This window comes from Alligator mississippiensis, chromosome 1 (genome assembly GCF_030867095.1).
Source record: "Alligator mississippiensis isolate rAllMis1 chromosome 1, rAllMis1, whole genome shotgun sequence".
Lineage (NCBI taxonomy): Eukaryota > Metazoa > Chordata > Crocodylia > Alligatoridae > Alligator > Alligator mississippiensis.
The window spans coordinates 130,960,055-130,981,178 of NC_081824.1; the positions used below are offsets into that span (position 1 = coordinate 130,960,055).

Sequence of the window (21,124 nt, forward strand, 5' to 3'; positions counted from 1 at the left end):
TTTAAACCAGTTTCTGACCTTTTAAACCAGTTTATGTGAAACTTCTGTCCCTAGTCATGGAGGCAGCCTATAGCATAGCTAGGAGCCTTATGTAACTCTCCTAAGATGAGGACTAGTATCTCAACCATTTTAAAGGTTCCTATTGCAAATCCTTTATGCAACTTTTTATATCCAAGTAAACCCACTGACTTCCAGTAACACAAAGTACTTGTAGCTCTAAAAACAAATCCTGCAGCTGGTACAGAATGACTGTTGCCTTTCGATGGGGGTGGGTTGCCAGGAGTACATTCTGCTAGTGCTCCAGAATCTGCAGTGGCATCCAATAACTTTGTGTGTGCAGTTCAGGTTGCCAGCTTTGACCAAATAGCCTGGGGCCCTACATAAATATGGGATGGACTTTTGTCTTATGTTCCATCGTGATCTGTAAACTCAGCCAACAGCAAGGTCTTAAAAATACCATCTACACACCAAATTCATTTGGTGAAATCACATGGGAGGTCATTCTTGGTAGTAGCTCCTCAACTCTGGAACTCCCTCCTTCCTGTAGTCCATAAAACCTCAAACCCAGCTATTGTACAGAAGTGTTGTAAGAATTTTTTATCTGAGCAGGCTCAAAAAAAATAATAATTGAAAGCTGCAATCTCTATACATGCTCATTTGGGTAGATGGAAACTGTATGTTGAGAAATAATACTAGACAGTGGCTTATAGATTTGAAAGTTGATATCTAATGCCATACAAAAGAAGAAGATCTGAACGGGCCTTCAGCAGATAGGATTAAGTTTTAGAGTGTAGGCTGGGGAGCATGTTCTATTGCATATGATTTTAATTTACTATTTTTATCTGTCTTTATAATGTATCTGTTTTTATTGGAAGCTGTCCTGAGCCTCTTTTAGGAAGGGTACATCTAATAAATAATAAAATAAACTCTAATGTTTCTATGACTGGGGTCCACCACTATACTTTCCCAATGTAGGCTTTGAACATGAATCTGCCTCTTTCTTCCATAACCTCTACACCTTCTTCTTATCACACAAAATCTAGAAAACAGATCTGACTGCAAGCTGCATTTGACAAAGTCTTTAGTTTCAAAACTAACAGCAGGAAAACACACACACACAATACAATCCACATTGGCCAACATTTTCTAAGTTGACATAAATTATTCAGCATATGTATCAATTGGAGGGAAAACAAAATGTTTATACCCTGACCTCCTCCTCATCTCTAACCAGTAAAATAATGTCACTTATTTGTTTACCAACCCCAGCAAGACAAATGGTACTGAAAAGATTTAAGTAAGGGACTTGTCTTTCTATTTGTCTATACGGATACTACCATACTTTTGGGTGTTGCTTGTGTATGTAACCAGGGTAGCTGGGGTGATGGAGAGAGAGAGAGAGAGAGAGAGACAGACTATATGTCCTCCTCCTATGAGGGGTTTTTTTTAATTTGTGGAAGTGGAAAGCACATTCTTGGAAATGCACATATTTCATTTTCACATACAACATACAGAATACAACCAACCTCCCACACAGACATGGATTGCCCTCTAGAGACAACTTCAACCTTAAGTAGAAAATTCCTCTGTATTCATTATATTCACTCCAATCTCATTGTTCAGTAATATATGTTTGGTAATACCTGCATTTGTTCCGTCTCAGGTCTCTCAACTGCCTCCGCTAGTTTCTGCAGGACTATATACTTGTTATCAGCCAACGATGTAAACAGGAGCTTCAGATCATTCTATAAGAAACAAAGGTTGTGAAGTTTCAAGAGATAAAGAGATAAATTAGTCAGTCATAATACAGAGTAAATAAATAATAGAACTTCCCCAAACAAGTGGAAAATATATCTTGACACAACAATGGAATAATTTTTCAAAGAGCAACATGTTTTTGCTATATATTAAAAATTGGCATTATGAAGATAAATGCATGCATCTACTGTATACTGGATTAGATATATAAAGCAGGGGTCAGCAATATTTTGAACAGTCCCAAAACTACTTGCAACCTTGACTTGTAAGATATTGGTGTGCCATAGGAGAACAGTGGGGGAGCTGCAAGGGATCTGAAACTCATTGTGGCAGCGCAGCCCTGGCTTCTTCCATACATACCAAGCAAAATGCTTTTGCGTGCCATGCTCTGGCACGTGTGCCAGGGGTTGCCTGCCCTGATATAAAGTATTTTCCATCAGGTGAAACTGACTGTTACCAAATCATACTGTTCTCACGTACACGCTGATCTGCCCCCTGACTTTTTTTTAATAGTTAAATTTGTGTTCACAAGAGTTGATTGAACACCCTACTCTGGAAACTGAATTATCTGAAGAAATACAGAAGAGAAAGCTAGGACAGATTAAAGAGTTTTTTTTTAAATTTTAGGGTAACATTTATATTGTGTACTTCAACCCTTCTGACAGAACACATGCTATACTGTTTGTGTAACAGATTTAAATTTTGTTGGTTCTTTCTTTAAATACTTGAATGCAGCAGTCAAAAGCTTTTATTCACTGGAATGCTAATGAAATGTGAAATGCACTAGGGGGATGGGAATTGACTGCAGCATACAGAAGTACTACATATTCATCTTCTTCCAATGACACAAGGTTTAATTTTGACTAAGATTTTCAAGTGTGATTAAAAAGGGTGCCTTTAATGGGGGCTGATTTTCAGAGCATAGGAGGCCCAGCTCTCTCAGTTACCCTCCTTACAAGACATCATGAACTGGACACCAAAAATTTGAGGTACTAAACATTCCCAGTCATATCTGAAAACTGTATCCTTCAAATTTCCACTTGATATGAAAAAAACCCCTCTCTCTATACTATTTCCTAACAGTTCTTTTTAAACTTATGATAGGAATATGGGAATGGAAGAGGCCTCAACCATCAAATCCTTCTCCCTGCATTAGCGAGGAATTATTTACCCAGGGAATTTCCAAAGTCACCACTTCAAGCGTTCACATGCAACTATGAGGCAAATACCCTAAACACCGATATCATCCAATACTATGTCATAGTTAAAAGCAGGAGAGGTGAGGCACTGCTAGTGTTCTAACCCTGTGACAACATGGAAGTTGTTGGTTAATATAGGCTAAGAAGATCCTAGGTAAAGGATCATGCCTCAGAGTATAGAGGATGGCAACCCACCCCACCCTGGCTTGCCACACCAACAGACTTTTTGTCCATCAGCACAATGATTGAACAGCAAAACCATCTAGCCAGGAAACCCTGGATTATCCAAATACTTGCAGGAGCATCAGTATAGTTCAATAATAAGCTCCCAAATATTGTTGAGGACAGTATGTGATGTGGGGAGGGGTTAGAGAATTCCGTGAGCATATGCACCCTACCTGAAAGGTCAGTATTTGCTGGAGTCTTTCTTTCATCTGAAGGCACCTCTGGTTTACTACAGAGTCTAGCAAAGTCAGTCGCCCAAGCAAACAGTCCAATGTGTCTTCTATAACATCTCTGTTATCATGATTCTCAGGAAATGTTTGAGAAAATAAATTCTTGTTCTTATCCATTTCTTCTGACATCTCTCTGATATCTTTGGCAAGAGACTGGAGTTTGCAGAAATTAACAGAAAATGTTTTGGGATTAGACAGTTAAAAAAAATGCAATATAGCATATCTGTCTACAACCATTGCCTGTTTTGCAATGGAGCGTTTTGGTTATATACAAATAATGCCTTCACCCATGAATTAAAGTTAAGCAATGCAACTGTAAAAGGATAGTGGCAGACCCCAGGGTTATAGAGTTGTCTCACCATAAGGCAGTACAAAACTCAATTATATTAGTAAGTTAAAAAAATGTTTACTTCCTGGTTATAGAGGTAGGTTTCTGTCTCTTCTGGTAGCAGGGCTGTAGCAGCAAAGAGGCGTTCTTCCACACCATCTAGCCAAGCAGAAGTGGCTGAGACACCATCATACAACTTTTGTTCCAAGTTCAGGCTCTTCTCTGCCTCTCCAGCCTGAGTGAATGGAGTGAAAGGGAAAAAGTCACACAGTTTCACATTGGTCCCCCACAAAAGAGCCAATTATATCTCACTGATGTCCAATGGGACTCTAATGTTTATGGAGAGACTGCTCATTGCCAGGAGAGAATTATGGAAATGTTTACTCTAAACAGCAGCTCTACATTACATTGCATGTAAAAAGCAATCTATGGGTTAGGTGTAAAAGCAAGACCACTGTACCTGAAATGAAACATCTTCAAAGGCCTCATTCAAATCAATTAGTATTGTTGCAACTGGTGATTTATTTTGCTCCTGTCCTTCTCCTTTATACAAAGGTAGTCCAGACATAAGTCTGTTTGGTCTGTTATACAGCTGCAAAGTGAAGAAAGAAGCAACAGTTAAAGGACTTCTGATACGTGAAAGATCTAATACAATGAAATACAGATAGCACTAAGTACTGACAATTCCCCACTTGCAATATTGTGCAAGTGTACACATATTAGGTATACACTTGCACACCTAATATGCGCCCAAATTCCCTGCATAAAAACTGATAATACAGGTGGAATGCAGTGTATACAAATTGAACACAAGAGTCAGAATTACCAACAAAATAGATGTTCTCAGTAACAATGTAGTAATATAAGTAAACATTAAACATTTTTGCATTCTCTGTGGGGCAGGAGTTGTCACAGAATGGCTGATATGCTGTTATTTTAATTTACTCAGAGGTAGTTTGCCCCAACCTCCACTCCAGCTTACCTAGCAGTGCTTGTTTAGGTAGCCATACACCTAAATAATCTGAACTCATATGTAATGGCCACCCAAATAAAAGAGGAACAGACAGTGTCCACATAAGCTTGTTTATATTCATTTTAAAATACCATTTTAGAATTTAGCACTCAAGGTCTAGTTTTATATCCATTAAAGTCAAAGGCAGTTTTAAAGTCGGCAAATATCCATTCCCTGCTCAAAAAGCCACCTCTTGACACCAACTTCCCAGCCAGCTACTGCCCTGTTTCCAACATGTCCATTTTAGAAAAGGTCATTGAACAGGTAGTCACTCAACAGTTCCAGGAACATCTGGAGGCTAGTGAATTCCTGACCCCTAGCAGTCTGTTTTTTATCCTGCATATAGCGTGGATACTGTATCTGCGGCCTTGGTCAACGATCTTTACCTAGAGTTCAACAAGGAAGATTTTACTCAATTAGTACCCTTTTACTCAATTTTACTCAATTAGATCAATTAGATCTTGCATTGTCCTTTGATAATTGACTACTGAGCAGCTGATAATGTGCTTACATGACTTGGTGGGTATTCATGGGACCGATCTTAACTAGTTGAACTCTTTCCTAGTGGGGAGGTCCTAGAGAGTGGTGATAAGCAAGTGCTCATCATCTTCTCAGGACCTTTGCTGTGGGGTCTACCAAGGTCCTATACTGTCCCATCTTTTGCTCAATGCATATCAGAGGCCACTGGGTGAGATCATGCAGAGATTTGCAGTGGCATGCCATCAGTATGCTGATGACACCCAACTCGCTCTCTCCCTTTCATCTGACCCAGGCTCTGCGTCTTCAGTCCTTACCTAGTGATAGGCTACAGCTGGGGATAGGATGTAGGTAACCCAAATGAAGCTGAATCCAGATAAGACAGATGTGAAGGTGGTTGGCAGCCCTTCTGACTGATCTTTGTGCCCTTACCTACTTGCTTTTTATACAAAGAGTGTGCAGAGAAATTATGAATAGTTACCGGTTGTTCTTGCTCCTGTTCCAAAGCACTCTGCAGCAGTTTCTGTTTGGTGCTGAATTTCTGATGCAGACTTTCCCATTTCTTTTTCATCTGGTCTTCAGCTGAAGGTTTCTCACCTTCCAAGCCTAACTCCTGAGATAATACATCAGATTTCTCACTGTGAAGTAAAATGTAAAGGATTTTTCAGATAATTCACCTTTAAAACACTTTTTTGTTTAACTCATCTGCGTGTACTTTCAGACAATAAAATGATGGGTATATTTATATGAAAGAAAAGGATTTAAATCTGACCAAAGAGAGTTCAGTCTTATGATCTGTATTTTTCTATTAGTACTTGCATCTCCAAAAGCAGACAGATCCAAAGTGTATAGCATTCCCCAAAGGTTGTCCATCATCTCAGCAAGCATAAACCCAGGAGTCTCTTTTCCCCCTTAGGTGCTAGTCCAAGTAATTCATGGTATGCTAAAACTTGCACGGGGTCTTCCAGATAGTTTGTGGCTGTCTTCATTTTCTATACAGGAAAAATTCTTCCCTGTTCAGAGCTGAGGTCTTTGTAGAGTTCCTTTCCCTACCACTAATGGTCCACATTGAACATTTTGCACCATGTCTCAGAATATAGAGAATACAAGAGACATGCAAGTTTTCAAAGATCAAAGTAACAGACACTTCAGTTTTGATCAAATTTCATGTCACAGTGTTTCAAATTCTTATTATTTTTATTATTATACTACAATTGAGCTCTAGTCATGGACCAGGATGCCACTGTGTTACGAATTCTAAACGTCAAAACACATTTAGAATTTAAAAGAAGATAGTATTCAAGATATGGAAGAAACACGTAAAAGCAGAGAAATCAATGTGTGAAGGCTGGAGAAAGCCTGTTGCAAAATCATACCTAGGGCAAAGGCCATCTGGAACAGCATGCTGGGTTAGGATTTCTTCTCCACGGCTTGCTACTGACCGAAGCAGGCTCTTCTGTTCTTCTAGCTCTTGTTCTAGCTCCTTGGAGAGAACAGAAAGCAGACATCTTATGAAATCCTTTAAATGTTACCTGATTGTGAAGAACAGATACTATGAATGTTTTTTACCTGTTATTCATCAGAATGCTTTTTCAAAGCAGATGCTGAGAGAGAGATGTATTGGATGTCCAAAGCCTTCAGAGTGAACTTCAAAGTTCCAAATTTTATAATGGCAACTAAACTCAAAATCTCTGTTTACAAGTGCTGTTCACTACTAAAATAGACTCATAACAGGTTGTGGTGTCCTAGACAGGTGTGTGGGAAGACAGTATGGGAATACTTGAAAATATTAATAAATTAATCCTTACAATAATTCTATGAAGAGGGGGTAAATATTGCCTTATCTTGCAAGAGGTAACTGAAGCAAAGAGATTAAGGCAACTTGCCCAAAGTCATTCAGGAAGCATATGTCAGAATAAGAAACTGAACTCATAACTCCCATGCCTCAGTTGATGCCTTAAACAAAGGGCTACCATATTTCTTTTGGTGTGACTTGATTGGTTGATCAGGCATAAGATCAAGGTATGTTATGACACAGCACTAAGTAATGGGTGGTACAAAACTACATACTCCTGTGGAAGTACTGGGGGAAAAATATTTATCAAAGAACACAGTTCCTTCCAGCATTGTTTGTTATGCAGGGTAATGCAGCGTGTTAGAAACAAAACCAAACCAAAGAACACTTGGGTCCCTGTGCAAAAACTGTTTTAACTTGTGCTAAAGTGACTTGTTTAATTGGAGCATTAGATACTAAAGATTGCTAGAGAAAATCTTATGAAACAGTGGAGCACAGTTTCCTCCTCCTGATTGGCAAATAGAAAAGGTAAAATCATGTCTTCTGTGAGCTTTGGAGAGAAAACAGATTCTGTGCTTATGAGAGTTCCGGGACTAATTTTAACTGGCTGTCACCCAGGATGCACCAATCTCTGGTGGCCTCCCTAGTCTTCATACTGTTCTGCAAAGGATTATGAACCATGAGTCTAATTTCTCCCATAGAATGTTGTACACTTGCACATCTAATATGTGCCTAAATTCCCTGCATAAAAACTGATAATACAGGTGGAATGCAGTGTATACAAATTGAACACAAGAGTCAGAATTACCAACAAAATAGATGTTCTCAGTAACAATGTAGTAATATAAGTAAACATTGAACATTTTTGCATTCTCTATGGGGCAGGAGTTGTCACAGAATGGCTGATATGCTGTTATTCTAATTTACTCAGAGGTAGTTTGCCCCAATCTCCACTCCATCTTACCTAGCAGTGCTTGTTTAGGTAGCCATACACCTAAATAATCTGAACTCTTATGTAATGGCCACCCAAATAAAAGAGGAACAGACAGTGTCCACATAAGTTTGTTTATATTCATTTTAAAATACCATTTTAGAATTTAGCACTCAAGGTCTAGTTTTATATCCATTAAAGCCAATGGCAGTTTTAAAGTCGGCAATTATCCATTCCCTGCTCAAAAAGCCACCTCTTGACACCAACTTCCCAGCCAGCTACTGCCCTGTTTCCAACATGTCCATTTTAGAAAAGGTCATTGAACAGGTAGTCACGCAACAGTTCCAGGAACATCTGGAGGCTAGTGAATTCCTGACCCCTAGCAGTCTGTTTTTTATCCTGCATATAGCGTGGATACTGTATATGTGGCCTTGGTCAAAGATCTTTACCTAGAGTTCAACAAGGAAGACTGTACACTTTTACTCAATTAGTACCCTTTTACTCAATTTTACTCAATTAGATCAATTAGATCTTGCATTGTCCTTTGATACAGTTGACTACTGAGCTGCTGATAATGTGCTTAAATAACTTGGTGGGTATTCATGGGACCGATCTTAACTAGTTGAACTCTTTCCTAGTGGGGAGGTCCTAGAGAGTGGTGATAAGCAAGTGCTCATCATCTTCTCAGGACCTTGAGGCTGGAGGGGGAGCAGGACCCCCGGGGCCAGCGGCCCAGGGGGCCCGGCAAGCAGGGCCGGGGACGGCGGCAGGGCTGCGGCTGGGCGGTGGTCGGTCTTGCGGCGTGGCAACTGACTGGCTGGCTCTCCGGCAGGAAACAATGTGCAATTACTTGCAGAAGAAGTTACAAATCATCAGTCATATTTTCCACTCTGTTCTGATTCTTATACAATGCCTATCATGTCATATTCACAACCACTTGAATGTAGGTCATAAGTTTAAACAATAGTAAATACAGAACAAGTTTATATATTAGTGATTTCCTAGTGCTGATTTAGCAGCAAAAGACCTAGCATCTTGCAAAGTGACAGTCAGAAATGGCTCAGCTGTGAACTAAAAGAAATGTACAACTCAGACCATGGGAGATACAAGAGAATACAAACTTTTTGCTGCTGCAGGCTGCTCTGTTGCTGTTGTGAACGGGTTGTTCGTGCTTGTGCCAGCCATTCTTGGACACTGGGACTCTGCAAGGATACCAAGTCCACTTCACACTCCTCTTTTTCTTGTATAGCTCCCTGCTTTGAATAAAGAGGAAACTCCCAATCATTTTCCATAATGGGGACTGGCTATGGTACAAAAAGGTTAGCAAAACTGGCTTAGTCAGCTTTGGAGGCAATATAGAGCTTTTCACTCCTTCTGTTATACTAGCACTTCCATTTTAGATCATCTGCGATTTAAAGTTATCACAGTTTTTTGGCCTCTATGACCAGGTACAGACATTATACTTTTACTGGTGTAAGTGACTGGGAACCAGACTATACTTGTAACAGAACAGAAGTTCGGCACACAGACTGGTTTAAAAATGGCAGAATCCAGTCTAAGATTTTTTCCCCCCACCAAAGGGTAATGTGTATTGTGTTTGCTACTGATCTAAACTACGCTGCTTACAAAAACTGAGTAATTTAGATAGATTCCGCCTCAGGCTTTCTGAATGTCTGTACCTAGACTATGAGGTAGGTCTCAGTCTTGGGTACTAGCAGGCACACATCAACAAAACAAACACAAGTACCACTACAACTGGCACCTTGTTAGCAGAATAAGAGAGGCTGAGGATTGGCCCACTCCTGAAGAATGATTTACACTTTCACAGAAGGTCCTTTCAGTTCAGAGTAAAGGTATATCGACAGGACAGAAATGGAAAGGACAACAGCATCTCTGTCCATTCAGTAACTAACAGAACACTGCTAAACAGATCATCTCTTTCTTTAGGATTGCTCATCCAATTCCTTCCCTTTTACATTTCTTACAAGAAAAGACTCTAGACTCTTCCAAAATCTAACTGATTCTTTGCCTAAAATTACTATTAGCTTTAAATACTCCATTTTGTAATGGAGGGAAGGAGTTCATTCCTTCCATCAGGTTGATTAGAAATGAGAGAATGCTGCTTGTCAACTTAGCCAAGAGTAAGCTTAGCAATCAGTAAGTATATCTGAATCTGTCTGTAGTAGACAGAAAGATGAGAAAAACAAAAGAAGAGGATACTAATTATTAGAAAGATACATGTTAAAGATATAAGGAGATGGGTAGAGAAACCAACAGATAGACAAACAGCTGTTTTAGGGAAATTATTTCTTTCATGTGTTCATTTATTAGTTATCAATTATGTGTGTGTAGATATTCCTTTTTCTGATATAAATTATATGTGTTAACATTTTGCTTTTTCTGATATAAACTATACGCATTAACGTTTTGTGTGCATGTGCGTACAAGTATACACACACATATTCACATATGCATACAAACACATACAGAATTTAAATATATATAGTTTGCATCAGAAAAAGGAATCCATGCACACGCACACAAACAAATGTATGCATACATTTGTTTGTGTGCGTGTGTTTGCATGTGTGTATGTGTATATAACGTATGTATGTGTATACTGAACTTGTGGCTGTTTATATCTTTACAAAAATAAATGATTAAATAGCATAATCTTAGTACTGTACAAGCAAAACAAAAAGAGAGCCAGAGCCTTTAACTGGTCTGGGGATTTTATAAAAATAATATTCCAGTCACTTTACCTAATCCTTGATCCCTAAAATCAGAATTAAATCAACATCGAGTCTAAATTCAAAAGTGTTTATCAGTAACAGTAGTATTCAAATGTAGGAATTTCATTTTCTTCTCCAGCACTGATGGGTGTGGGCTTCTATAATTTATCTGGATTCATGTGGATATGTTAAAGGCTATTTGAAAGTATTAAGACATTTACATATATGGATACAGCCATCACCAGACATAGGAGAGAAGGTGAGATTGGGCTGGTTAGTTTCTCTGATTCTAAAGCTTCAAAAAAGTAAATGCAGTGCTCTTCCACTTTTTTTGTTTTTGTTTTGTGCACCTCATGTTTGTAGCTGTGACCCCTTGAATATAAGCTTCATTCATGATTCAGCTCTCTTTTTAATCAATGGTTGTCTAGAGACAGCACAATATGTTCTCATGAGAAAGAACCGATTTTAAATCCAATTTGATTTTCTGTTGCCTGTCAGGGGCGTGTGTTTGCAGCAGCACAATTTGTTCCACTAATTTGTGCTGCTGTGCATGCCCCTGTCTGTGTGCTTTGCAGTGGGACACATTGTCCCACTGATTCATGTGCTGCACAGAAGGCTGGCTGGGGCACAGGGTGCCTCAGTGTGGGGCTAGCTGGTAGGCATCCCCCACACTGAGGCACCCTGCACCCCAACTCCCTGGCTGGCTGGGGCAGAGTGTGCCTTGAGAACAGGGAACAGGTAGCCCTGGGCTGGCTGCTCCCCTGTCTCAAGGCACACTGTGCTCCAGCCAGATGCTCTGCAATATTTCTCAATGCAGGGGCTTCTCAATGGAGCCCCACCTTGCTGAGGCATGTAGATACAGGGGACCAGCCAGGCCAGGGCTGCCTCCTCCCATTGTGAGTTGCACTGCACCCAAGCCAGTCAAGGAGTGGCTGGCTGTGCCGCAAAGTGCCTCAGCACAGGGGCTCTGCAGTGTGCAGAGATGGGGGAGCAGGAAGCCCTTGGCCGGCTGCTCCCCTGACTTTGCATACCTCAGCATGGGGGCTCTGCTGCGGAGCACCTGCTCTGAGGCAAATTGTACCTGCACCTGAAGCTCCACTCAGTCATGCCTGGCACTGCTTTTTCTTCATGGTATTTTTTTTGCTACCAGGAAATCACAGTAGCAAATTATGCTCTGGTGCTGCAAATTAGCAGCGCTGCACGCAGTTTAACGTGCAACGTATGTGGTTTGTGGCTCTGCAAAGAGGTTTGCGGCACCACAAACCATACATGCCTGCACATCTAGATCTGACCCTGGAGGTTCAAGAAGACAAGGAATAACATTTGAGGCTAATACTGATTGCATGAGTGATAGAACAATACAGAGATGAGTCTAAGGTTATAATTTTGGCTGAAGAGACTGGTGTGTCTCTTGGACAGAAATGTTTTTCAGAGAATGGTTGGTTTGTGTTAGATGATCCAAACTGTAAAAAGGCAAGAACTAAGTGGACTTTTCAAAACTTGGAATGAATCCTCGTTCCATTGTGGATCTTAAATCCTATGTTCTTCTTGAGAACTGGCTGGTTATAGAGGAACTTAGCTATAAAGGAACGATAAAGGTTTTAGAAAACTAAAACCTTTCTATTGGTTTTTCTTTGCAGGCTGTGGAAGTAGGAAGGAATTGGAGACAACCTGCAGATTCAACAGGAATAATTCAAAAATAAACCAGGCACCAGAGAGAGAGGGAGGGAGGGAGGAGAGAGAGAGAGGTGATAATGTTATAATGTTATTAGCTAAAATACACTTGTTCTTACAGAAACATGCGATGTATACCTGTGCCTGCTTTAAATATTCCTGAATCACAAAATGTAAATTCTTATGAATAATTAACATTTCAATTTGAATGTTATCTTAATACACTTCTTAAAGTATTTGTTTCCTGGCACAATGCCTGGAGAAACCAAGTTTCAAAACAATCTTTCTTAAAAGACAACCCATTTCAACACAGATTGACCTTCTCTTTATTGGGGGGAGGCAGTGAATTCTCTGAAAATAGCTTTAGTAATATAGTCATAAAACAGCTCTCAAATATGCTCCAACTTGCATCAGTTTTATGTACATTACAAAGCTCTGCTCCTTGAGGGACAGTGGTTGGTATCTTTTTTAATTCACACGCACATTTTTATTATCCCAAAATATCACTGAACAAATGGAAGACAAACAAATGAACTTCAGAAGACTATACAGGGAATATATTATAAAGCTGAGCTAGGAGATTACATTTTGATTTGTTTTCAAATAACCAATAAATGGATAATGTCAACTTATGTTTTACAAATTGGTGAGTTTTAAAAGCGTCCATTTTCTGAGAGGTCACCTTTTGAATTGTATGTCCTGAAAGAAAAAAAAGCCCTGTAAAACATTTGGGTTAGGGACAGACTTAAACATAAACCAGTTTAAGTGATCGGAAACTGGTTTAAACCTGTAACAGAACAGGCTTTCAGTACACATAAACCAATCTGAAAATGGCTGAAACCTGTTTGAGATAAACCTGGTTGAATGTAGTATCAGACGTAACTGACTTGGATCAAACCAGTTTATGTAATGTCTGTACCAGACCCCTTCATGTTTTAAGTTAAATCAGATTCCTCCACCATCCCAGCATGCTCTCTGGACTGGGCAGGCCCCTCCCCTCTGCTCCCTGGCTGCAGCTCCAGCAAAGACTTGCAAGCACAGCAGGGTTTACCTGGCTTCCCTGTGCCCCCTTTTCTCCCCCCTCGCCACTAGTGAGCTGGGATCCCTCTCTCCCACAGCACGGACTGTAGCCAGCATGTGGTATGCTAACTAATGCTGAGAGGTGTCTGTGTAAGGCAGACAGGACAGTGTCCACTTAGGACTTTTTGGAGCTAATCAACAAGTCAGCTGGTAATGTCCCTGGATTCCTTCCTTTGAAAAAAGCTGTTTAAGAAGATCTTGAACTAATGAGTGAGGCTTTGTTTTCTGATGAGGTGCTAAATGCTGATAACAGAGCTGATTAATGCTCTGTTATCAAGGAGGGGGGAACCCCTCCCTAATTAGAGCATCCTATCAGGGCCTGGCCATGTCTCCCCACAGCTCAGCACTATAGAAGTGCAGGAGAGCTGTTCTAGCATCCCTCAGCTTCTAGCCTGAGCCACTGAAGGCATGTGCCTGCATTTCCTCAGTCCAGAGGGGATGTCTGTATACTTACAAACTGGTTCATCCTAGCCAGTTTAGATTAACCTGCAGACTGAATCAATTCAGGCTCAAGCTTTTTGAATATCTGTCTCTAGCCCCGAGAAGTTTTTCCTGTTCCTCTTTCAATTAATAAGTGTTTATATAGCTAAACAAGAAATCTGACTGTATATAAAATTCTGCTATACACATATGGTCAAAGGACTTGAAAACACTTCTTTCTAACTTCATTTTAACTAGTATATGTATTACTTCTGACTATAATAGATATAAGATATTGAAAAACATTAAGTTGATGTGTGCTTTTAAGATTTTATTTAATTTGATTTGGCAGATGAAGTAATTTTTTGTAATATTTTTTAGACAATAACTGAATTGCTAATGTAGCTATAAGAAAGAAACACTGCAAGCAAGAGAAATGTAAAAGAATCTACCAGTCACTGAATTTGAAGGAAATATGCACAAATTTCACCCTTATAGGGGTACACTTTGGGCCAAATCCTGTTTCACTCCTTTTTACCTGACTGTACTTACATAACCATTTCACTGCAATTTTTGGTATTTAAACACACTTTGGATTCCACTGCCACCTGTGGTGGAAAAGAATTGCTGGGGTATGTGCCTACTTGCTGGAAGTAACGCAGTAACACAACTTTTGATCTTTTGGCTCAATATCTCAGTGGTCAGGACACTCAGGGCTCTGGAGACTCATGTTCTATGAACCCCATGCACCTAGAAGGGGATTGAACCTACATCTCCTGATTTCTAGGAAAATGTTCTAACCATGAGAACACATATGTATTTCTTGAAGCTGTCTCATTGGGTAGCCAGGATGGGAAAACAGATGAGGCCAGGAGTGCAAACTGCAAGGTTGCTATAAGGTAAAGATCAAGGGCTGGTATGAAATCTATGAGATAAATGTTGCCTAGGAAGGGAGGAGGCTCTGGGTTCTAGCTTGATTCCCAATGGCTTGTCTGGAAGTTGCATATAATGTTAATTGAAGAAAATTGATGGATGGCAGTGGATGGAACCCAGACCCTGCTTCCTTTAAGGGCAGCATCCATCTCACTGAGGCTATAGATTGAAAACCTCTTGGTGCCACATATGTTCTTTTCCTGGCTGCCAGGGGTCAGTTTCAGGAGAGAGCTGGAGTGTGCTTTGGGTAATGCTGAGCCTATGGCTGGTGCTTAGATACTTGGAAAGTGGGAATACAGGCAATTCTTTTTTGCACACAGCTACAAGGCCACAGTAAAGACTTCTCAACATTCTTAAAAGTGAAGTACACAGCTGTACAAGTGGAAATAGAATCCAGACTTTGCATAAGTGCCAAAAATTGCACTTATAGGTCTACGTAAGTGATGATTAAGTGCATAAAGGTAAAACAGAATTAAGCCTTTAGGGTCAAACTTGTGAATTTGATACATAGATGTATGCCTTGGCTTGTTTTTTAAAGAGCTCCCTGAAAGTTATACTATAGTAACATAGTAACTCCACTTGATTTATGGATAATTTAAAGTTAAATTAAACCTTAACTGAAGTATTCAAATTTGAGAAGCTTTCAAGGGATAAAATATGTTTAGCTTAGTTTAATTAAAAATATAACTGCTTCAGGGGAATTATGGATCTTTAGCCCTTCTGAAAACTAGGTAACTTCTTCAGATACTTATTTCTAGCTTAACTTAGACATAATTTTCTGGAATACTCTGAGCATCGTTTTTACCTTGTCCTTTATACATGCCCATTTCTGCCTCATGGACCAGATCTTCTCATCAAGAAGCAATGCCTGATAGTTTTTTTGAGTATTTAGCCATATCTGTGTCAATCTGCTACCTGTTTTAGAGGAATTCAGACAGGCTGAAGTCTGGGAGTCACTGGGTGCATCTGCACATGCATATTAAGGCAGAGCAATACATTCTGACACAGATCACACTGGAGTTTATTGCTCCTGAAAGCCACATTTACGTATGCGCCCAGGAATGCAGCACATTGAGCAAGGTCAGAGCAGCTCCAGCTGGCAAGGAGTCTGAGGGTTCAGCCTGCCAGCCCAGAGCTGCACCAACCTAGCTCAATGTGCTGCGGAGGGGCTGGCTGGGGCATGAGAGTGCTCCAGTGCAGGGCATCCTTGTGCCCTAGCCAGCCAGGTCAGAGTCTACACATGCATTGCTGTATATGAAAAAATTCCACAGCAAGACAGTACTTGTATTTATATGTACTAACCTGCTGCAGAGTTTATGTTTCTTTTGGCCTAATAGGGTCACATGTGTAGATGCCAAGGCATTTACTGCAGAGCTAATTAGTCTACTCCACAGTAAATATCTCAAGTAGATGTGCCCACTAAGTACTGCTCCTGTTTATAGAGAAGGAGATGGTCAGGAGAGACTGAGAGAGGGAGCTCTCAGAATGTAACAGAACTAGGAATGGGAAGTAGGAAGGAGCAGGGTGGCAGAAAATTACTTGAACATTTCTGGCTTCTTAGTTCTCTGCTTCCTTTCAATTCCCTGCCGCTCTCTTCTAGTCTTCTGTTAACTTTTTCACTGGACAGCTTCTTTTTTCCAGCTTCACTCAGTAACAGCTTTATTCTTCTCATTCTGACTTATTGGCTCCCCTGGGCCAAGAGAATTCCTAGCTGAAAAAAAAGCTAGGAAGTTGGTGAAGTTGGGTTCACAGAGAGCTGGAGGAACTGGCTAAAAGAATGAGGATGGACAACCTGATAAGCTGCTATGGGTGCAGAATGGTAGAAACTCATTTGTAGTGTAGACCAACACTGCCATTTAGGACTTGCCCTGCTCAACCCATAGCTCTCTATGAGTCTCCTTTCTAATTTCTCTCTTTAATCTTCCTGCTAACAATCTCCTCCCTTTGGGCAAGGGCTGGACCCAACGATCTTGCAAGGGCCCTTCCAGTCCTAATGTCTATGAAATCTATTAAATCTAGGTACTGCCAGTTGTAGGAGCAGCAGCAATAGGTTCTGAGGCCCTACATCCCCATTAAGAAGCAGCAGTAGGTGGCAATCTGTCATAGGTGCTGCTAGACATTCTTCTGAGCTGTTAGCGATGACCTTTACTTAAATAGGATGTGCAAGCAAAAAGTAGAGCCATATGAACAAAAAAGAGAGAGGGAAAATAGCACATGCATGTGCACACACACATACACACATATATAGTCACAAAAAATAAGAGTTAAAGAAGGTAGTCCTACAGAATAGCATGTTATAGTCCTTGTTCAGTTTGGCTGCTATATTTTGTAACAGTTGAATACAAAAATGATTTAGGACTGTCTTGATCTTATAGCTTGCTTATGATCATCAGTTCACTTTTTCTGCAAAACAGGTTGTGGTCATCAAAGCGATTTAATTCTGCAGCACATCACAAAGAGGTGCAGGAACAGGGCCAGATTAGAGTGGTTATACCCTGGCTTACACTGGAGGCAGTACAGAGGGTGAGTGCTAAAATGCCTCTGGAACTGCTTCCTAGATCTCCTTGAGAGACAAGCATAGCAAGACTTGCTGCATTATTGCATAGGTATGAACTCCTTGTATTGCCGTTGAGCAACACTGGCTTGTGCAACTTGGGAAAGGGCCTCACCACTTTCTGTATCCCTGTCACACAGGGATAGTATCCCTGTCACACAATAATTTAAAGCAATCTGCTGTCTAAAAATCATATGCCTATAGCTCCTCTTTCCATTTCCATCTGATAAGGACAACAGTGACCTTGGAACATAACATTTTCTCTGGATTAATGACTAGCTGGGGATGGTGTCTCTCAAATCAGCGTCTATGATTATTAATCCATCAGGATAATTTAAACCAGGAAATTATCAAATGAGAGCCACGAATTTACAAAAATAGAAGATACAATATAACATCTATATTTTTGTAAGAGAAATCCAGATTTGGAAATTACTACAAGAAGGGGTCACAAACTGAATTGTCTTTCACGGATTGATAATCAGTTCAAACTGTTTTAAAAATGTAGATGTTACGCTGATTCCTTTATCTTACCTTCATGAAACTGAACCCTAAAAGCTGTATAAGCCGCTTATGCTGATATCAAAACTTTCATGAACTTGTTCTTTAAAAAACCATGCAAATATTGCATGTATGTAATATCCTGGAATAAGCACTCAAAGTGTGACAATAATTTTTAATTATAGTAATATTATCTTCATATTAAATAAGCTTAAAATAAAACTAATTCAGAGCACCATATTTAAAAATCAATCATGCAAAAAAAATCAGGCTGTGATACTACTGCATTTTGCCAGTAATATAGACGAGTGAAGTAGTGTATGTAAACATACTGAGAGTAATGTTTATTTCATTTGAATAATCATAAGGTTTCCTGTGCAATAATAATGATAAAGAGGGATTTGGGATGACCTTTAAAAATTACAGAACACAAACCAGACCTATGCCAAAATTCTCAGTAAATCTAATGCCTACTCTTAGCAGTGTTAGGTTGGGTACCTATTTTTGGAAAAATGTACTGTTTGGTTGGTATTTTATTTTGCAGCAGAACTATAAATAGTTCCTTGCACACTAAGTAATTTTCAAGCTAACCTCTCAGGCTTTAATCTGTATTACAATCTAGACATCTTTTGAAGCTTATCATGTGTTTAATTTGCAGAACACAGCCTAGAAAAAAGTAAAAGGAAAAAAAAAGTCACAGGTAGAGCAAGCAAGCTCAAACCAAAAGCCAATCATCTACGTTACATGTTCAGCTTTTTTGTATGTTTTCAGTTCTCCCCATGCTAGGTTGGCCTAAAGAATAAATAAGATAACTGTTAAAAGAAAAAAAAAACCTGTCTAATTGTCTTAGACACAGTAACAGGGATAGAAAAAACATCTTAGGACAACATATAGATTAACTCTATCAATCATTGGCCTAATTTCCTATAAACAAAGAATTTCTTATTTGGATGCATGCTACTGGTAACAGTTTACAGTATTTTAAAATGTGCGTGGAGGTTTCCTGTCCCAGAGATGTGAAACAGACCAAAACCTAAAGAGGGGAAGGAATAGGACTCGGCCAAGCTAATCATACAGTATATTACTGCCACTGATTAAAGATACTGAAATCAAAGCAGCTTAACATGCTGTATCATGCAGATATTTATTTGCCTGTGACTTTCTAGAGTCAATCTGTATATTTTAATATTATTTTATTTTCTATTCTAATGTGTGCATATTAAAGTATAAGGGTAAAATATTCCCCCCCATCTCCTTCTCCCAACCGCCTGGAACAGTTTAAAAAGTAGAGGAAAAGAGCACTTCAGCTATAACAAAAAAGAAAAACTTGCTCGGTCTGAAGTCTATTACAAAGAGCTGCTTACCTGAATGTTGATTTGTTTGTCATGCAGCACTCTCTGCAGCTCCAGAAGGCTTCCCTTCAAAGTTCTCAACTTCACTGCCAGCTGCTCTGCCTCATCTTTGGTATGAGCCTTTCCTTCCATGAGCAGGTTTTCATTGTGCACAGAGAGCTCCGACAAGGCCACCACCTTCTGCTCTATCTCAACAAGCATATTCTGCAGCAGCAAAAACAATGATGCAAATTCATACATTTTCCAAAAACTACCACTTCTTGGCAAGGAGACCAGTGGCCTACCACATCATCTTCCAAACTAAGAATAAGTTAGATTTTCATTGTTTTGCTCTCCAGTTCCCTCTGAAATCCTTAGGAATAAGCTTGCAAACTTTGGCATTTCTCCACTTGTTATTTTTGTTTGTAAACTTAGGGAAAAAAAGTTCACTGAAAAGTTGAATTATTTGACAGGAGCTGCTGCAAAAGTGTCCCCCTTTTTTGCATTTCAATAGCAATTGTGGCTGAAATGCTTATCAGCTATTCTATTTCTGTAATGCTTGATTATGATATCCAGGGATAATGACAATAAATAGACTGCACACAGCTCCAACTATTTCTTTCCTCTTCTTTCCTGTATATTCAGTTAGGTCCCTCTGTCTTTCCCTGGCATAGCTCTGGTTGCATTGATAAGCTTGTCTTCTCACTATTTGCTCTTTCTGATTGGTGCCTGAATGGTCCTAAGATCCTCTACATAATCCTCTTTAGTCCAGAGAGCGACTTAAAGAGATAAATCTCTGGCATGTTTATTTTCAAAAGCTATTTTCCTGATATGCAGTTAACCATTTATATGTTACACACATAACATACATGATGTAACACATTTTAATATTGCCAAATTAAAAGAACACATTAGATTTTTGCTCAGAGGTTTAACCCAAAAATAAATGTGTATTTTTATTTCCATAGCAACTGTCAAATGTGAACAGAGAGGCTTTGGACTCTGAAAGAATGTGGGCTGTATAAGACAGGCAAAAGTTTGAAAAGTGAATACATCTGTCAACTTAATTCCCAAAACTAAGGGTCATGGGCTGAGCTTTTAAGATAATTTAGAATACCATTATTTTAACAGCAGTACTATTCTTTTTTCACTATATATCTACCATTGCCTTTTAAAAAAATTATTTTAGAATGTATATAAAATGCTAATGTTAGCATGGCCTTATTTTAAATTTTAAAAATTTTCTATACAGCTAGTAAGCAACCTCCCAAGAATGTACAGTGAAAACTTAAGACTGGACAGACTGGAGAGCTCTCAAAGACTACACACAGATCTAGTTTCCATTACATCAGTTATATATGAGTGTAATTTCACTGAATTCAGTGAAGTCATATCTGATTTACCCCAGTAAAGAGAGCTGAAGCATACCCTCAGCACTCAGAGCATAAAAGATAGAGTTGCCTTTACTGAAATTTACAGCCTTCCTTTTCCCTCAAAATGAACATGTAAACAGTCTAAGGAGTCTAAGGATGTTGTTCTGATTGCCAGTCTGGGTCTTGCTAATAATCAAAACCATTCCTTGCTGGGTTTTGGGTTGTAACTGTGTTTGTTTAAGGCAGAGGTTCTCAAACCGTGGTCCGCCGCAAGCTCCATTCAGGCGGTCCATAGAAAGGTTGTGGAACAAATTGAGAATATCTGTACTTGTAAGGTAAGACTACTGATATTCAATTATGAATTGTGTGCTTTGATTTGTAGAACAAAAAAAAGTTTATTAAGTGGGCTGTTGAGACCCTGAGCAATTTTCAAGTGGTCTGCGAAAAAAAGGTTTGAGAACCACTGGTCTAAGGACATAGGCAGGCAAGGTTTTTTGGGTAGATGTGATCTCTTTTATTATACTAACTGAGTAGCTGGAAAAAAGTTCTTTGCAAACTTTCTTCAGGCATA

At 39.5% G+C, this 21,124-nt stretch overlaps 1 protein-coding gene across 3 annotated transcripts in view; it reads right to left on the reverse strand.

Annotated features, from left to right (window-relative positions):
- The window catches only part of SYNE1 (spectrin repeat containing nuclear envelope protein 1), a 535,576-nt gene that overhangs the window by 107,049 nt on the left and 407,403 nt on the right, over window positions 1-21,124 (reverse strand). For all 3 annotated transcript variants that reach the window (XM_059714126.1, XM_059714134.1, XM_059714130.1), the window contains 8 exons: window positions 19,214-19,405; window positions 9,077-9,211; window positions 6,606-6,712; window positions 5,711-5,867; window positions 4,201-4,332; window positions 3,823-3,975; window positions 3,356-3,565; window positions 1,644-1,745 (listed from right to left, as the gene is read on the reverse strand). In XM_059714126.1, the coding sequence (XP_059570109.1) occupies window positions 1,644-1,745; window positions 3,356-3,565; window positions 3,823-3,975; window positions 4,201-4,332; window positions 5,711-5,867; window positions 6,606-6,712; window positions 9,077-9,211; window positions 19,214-19,405 (1,188 nt within the window). The remainder of the gene's footprint in view (window positions 1-1,643; window positions 1,746-3,355; window positions 3,566-3,822; window positions 3,976-4,200; window positions 4,333-5,710; window positions 5,868-6,605; window positions 6,713-9,076; window positions 9,212-19,213; window positions 19,406-21,124) is intronic.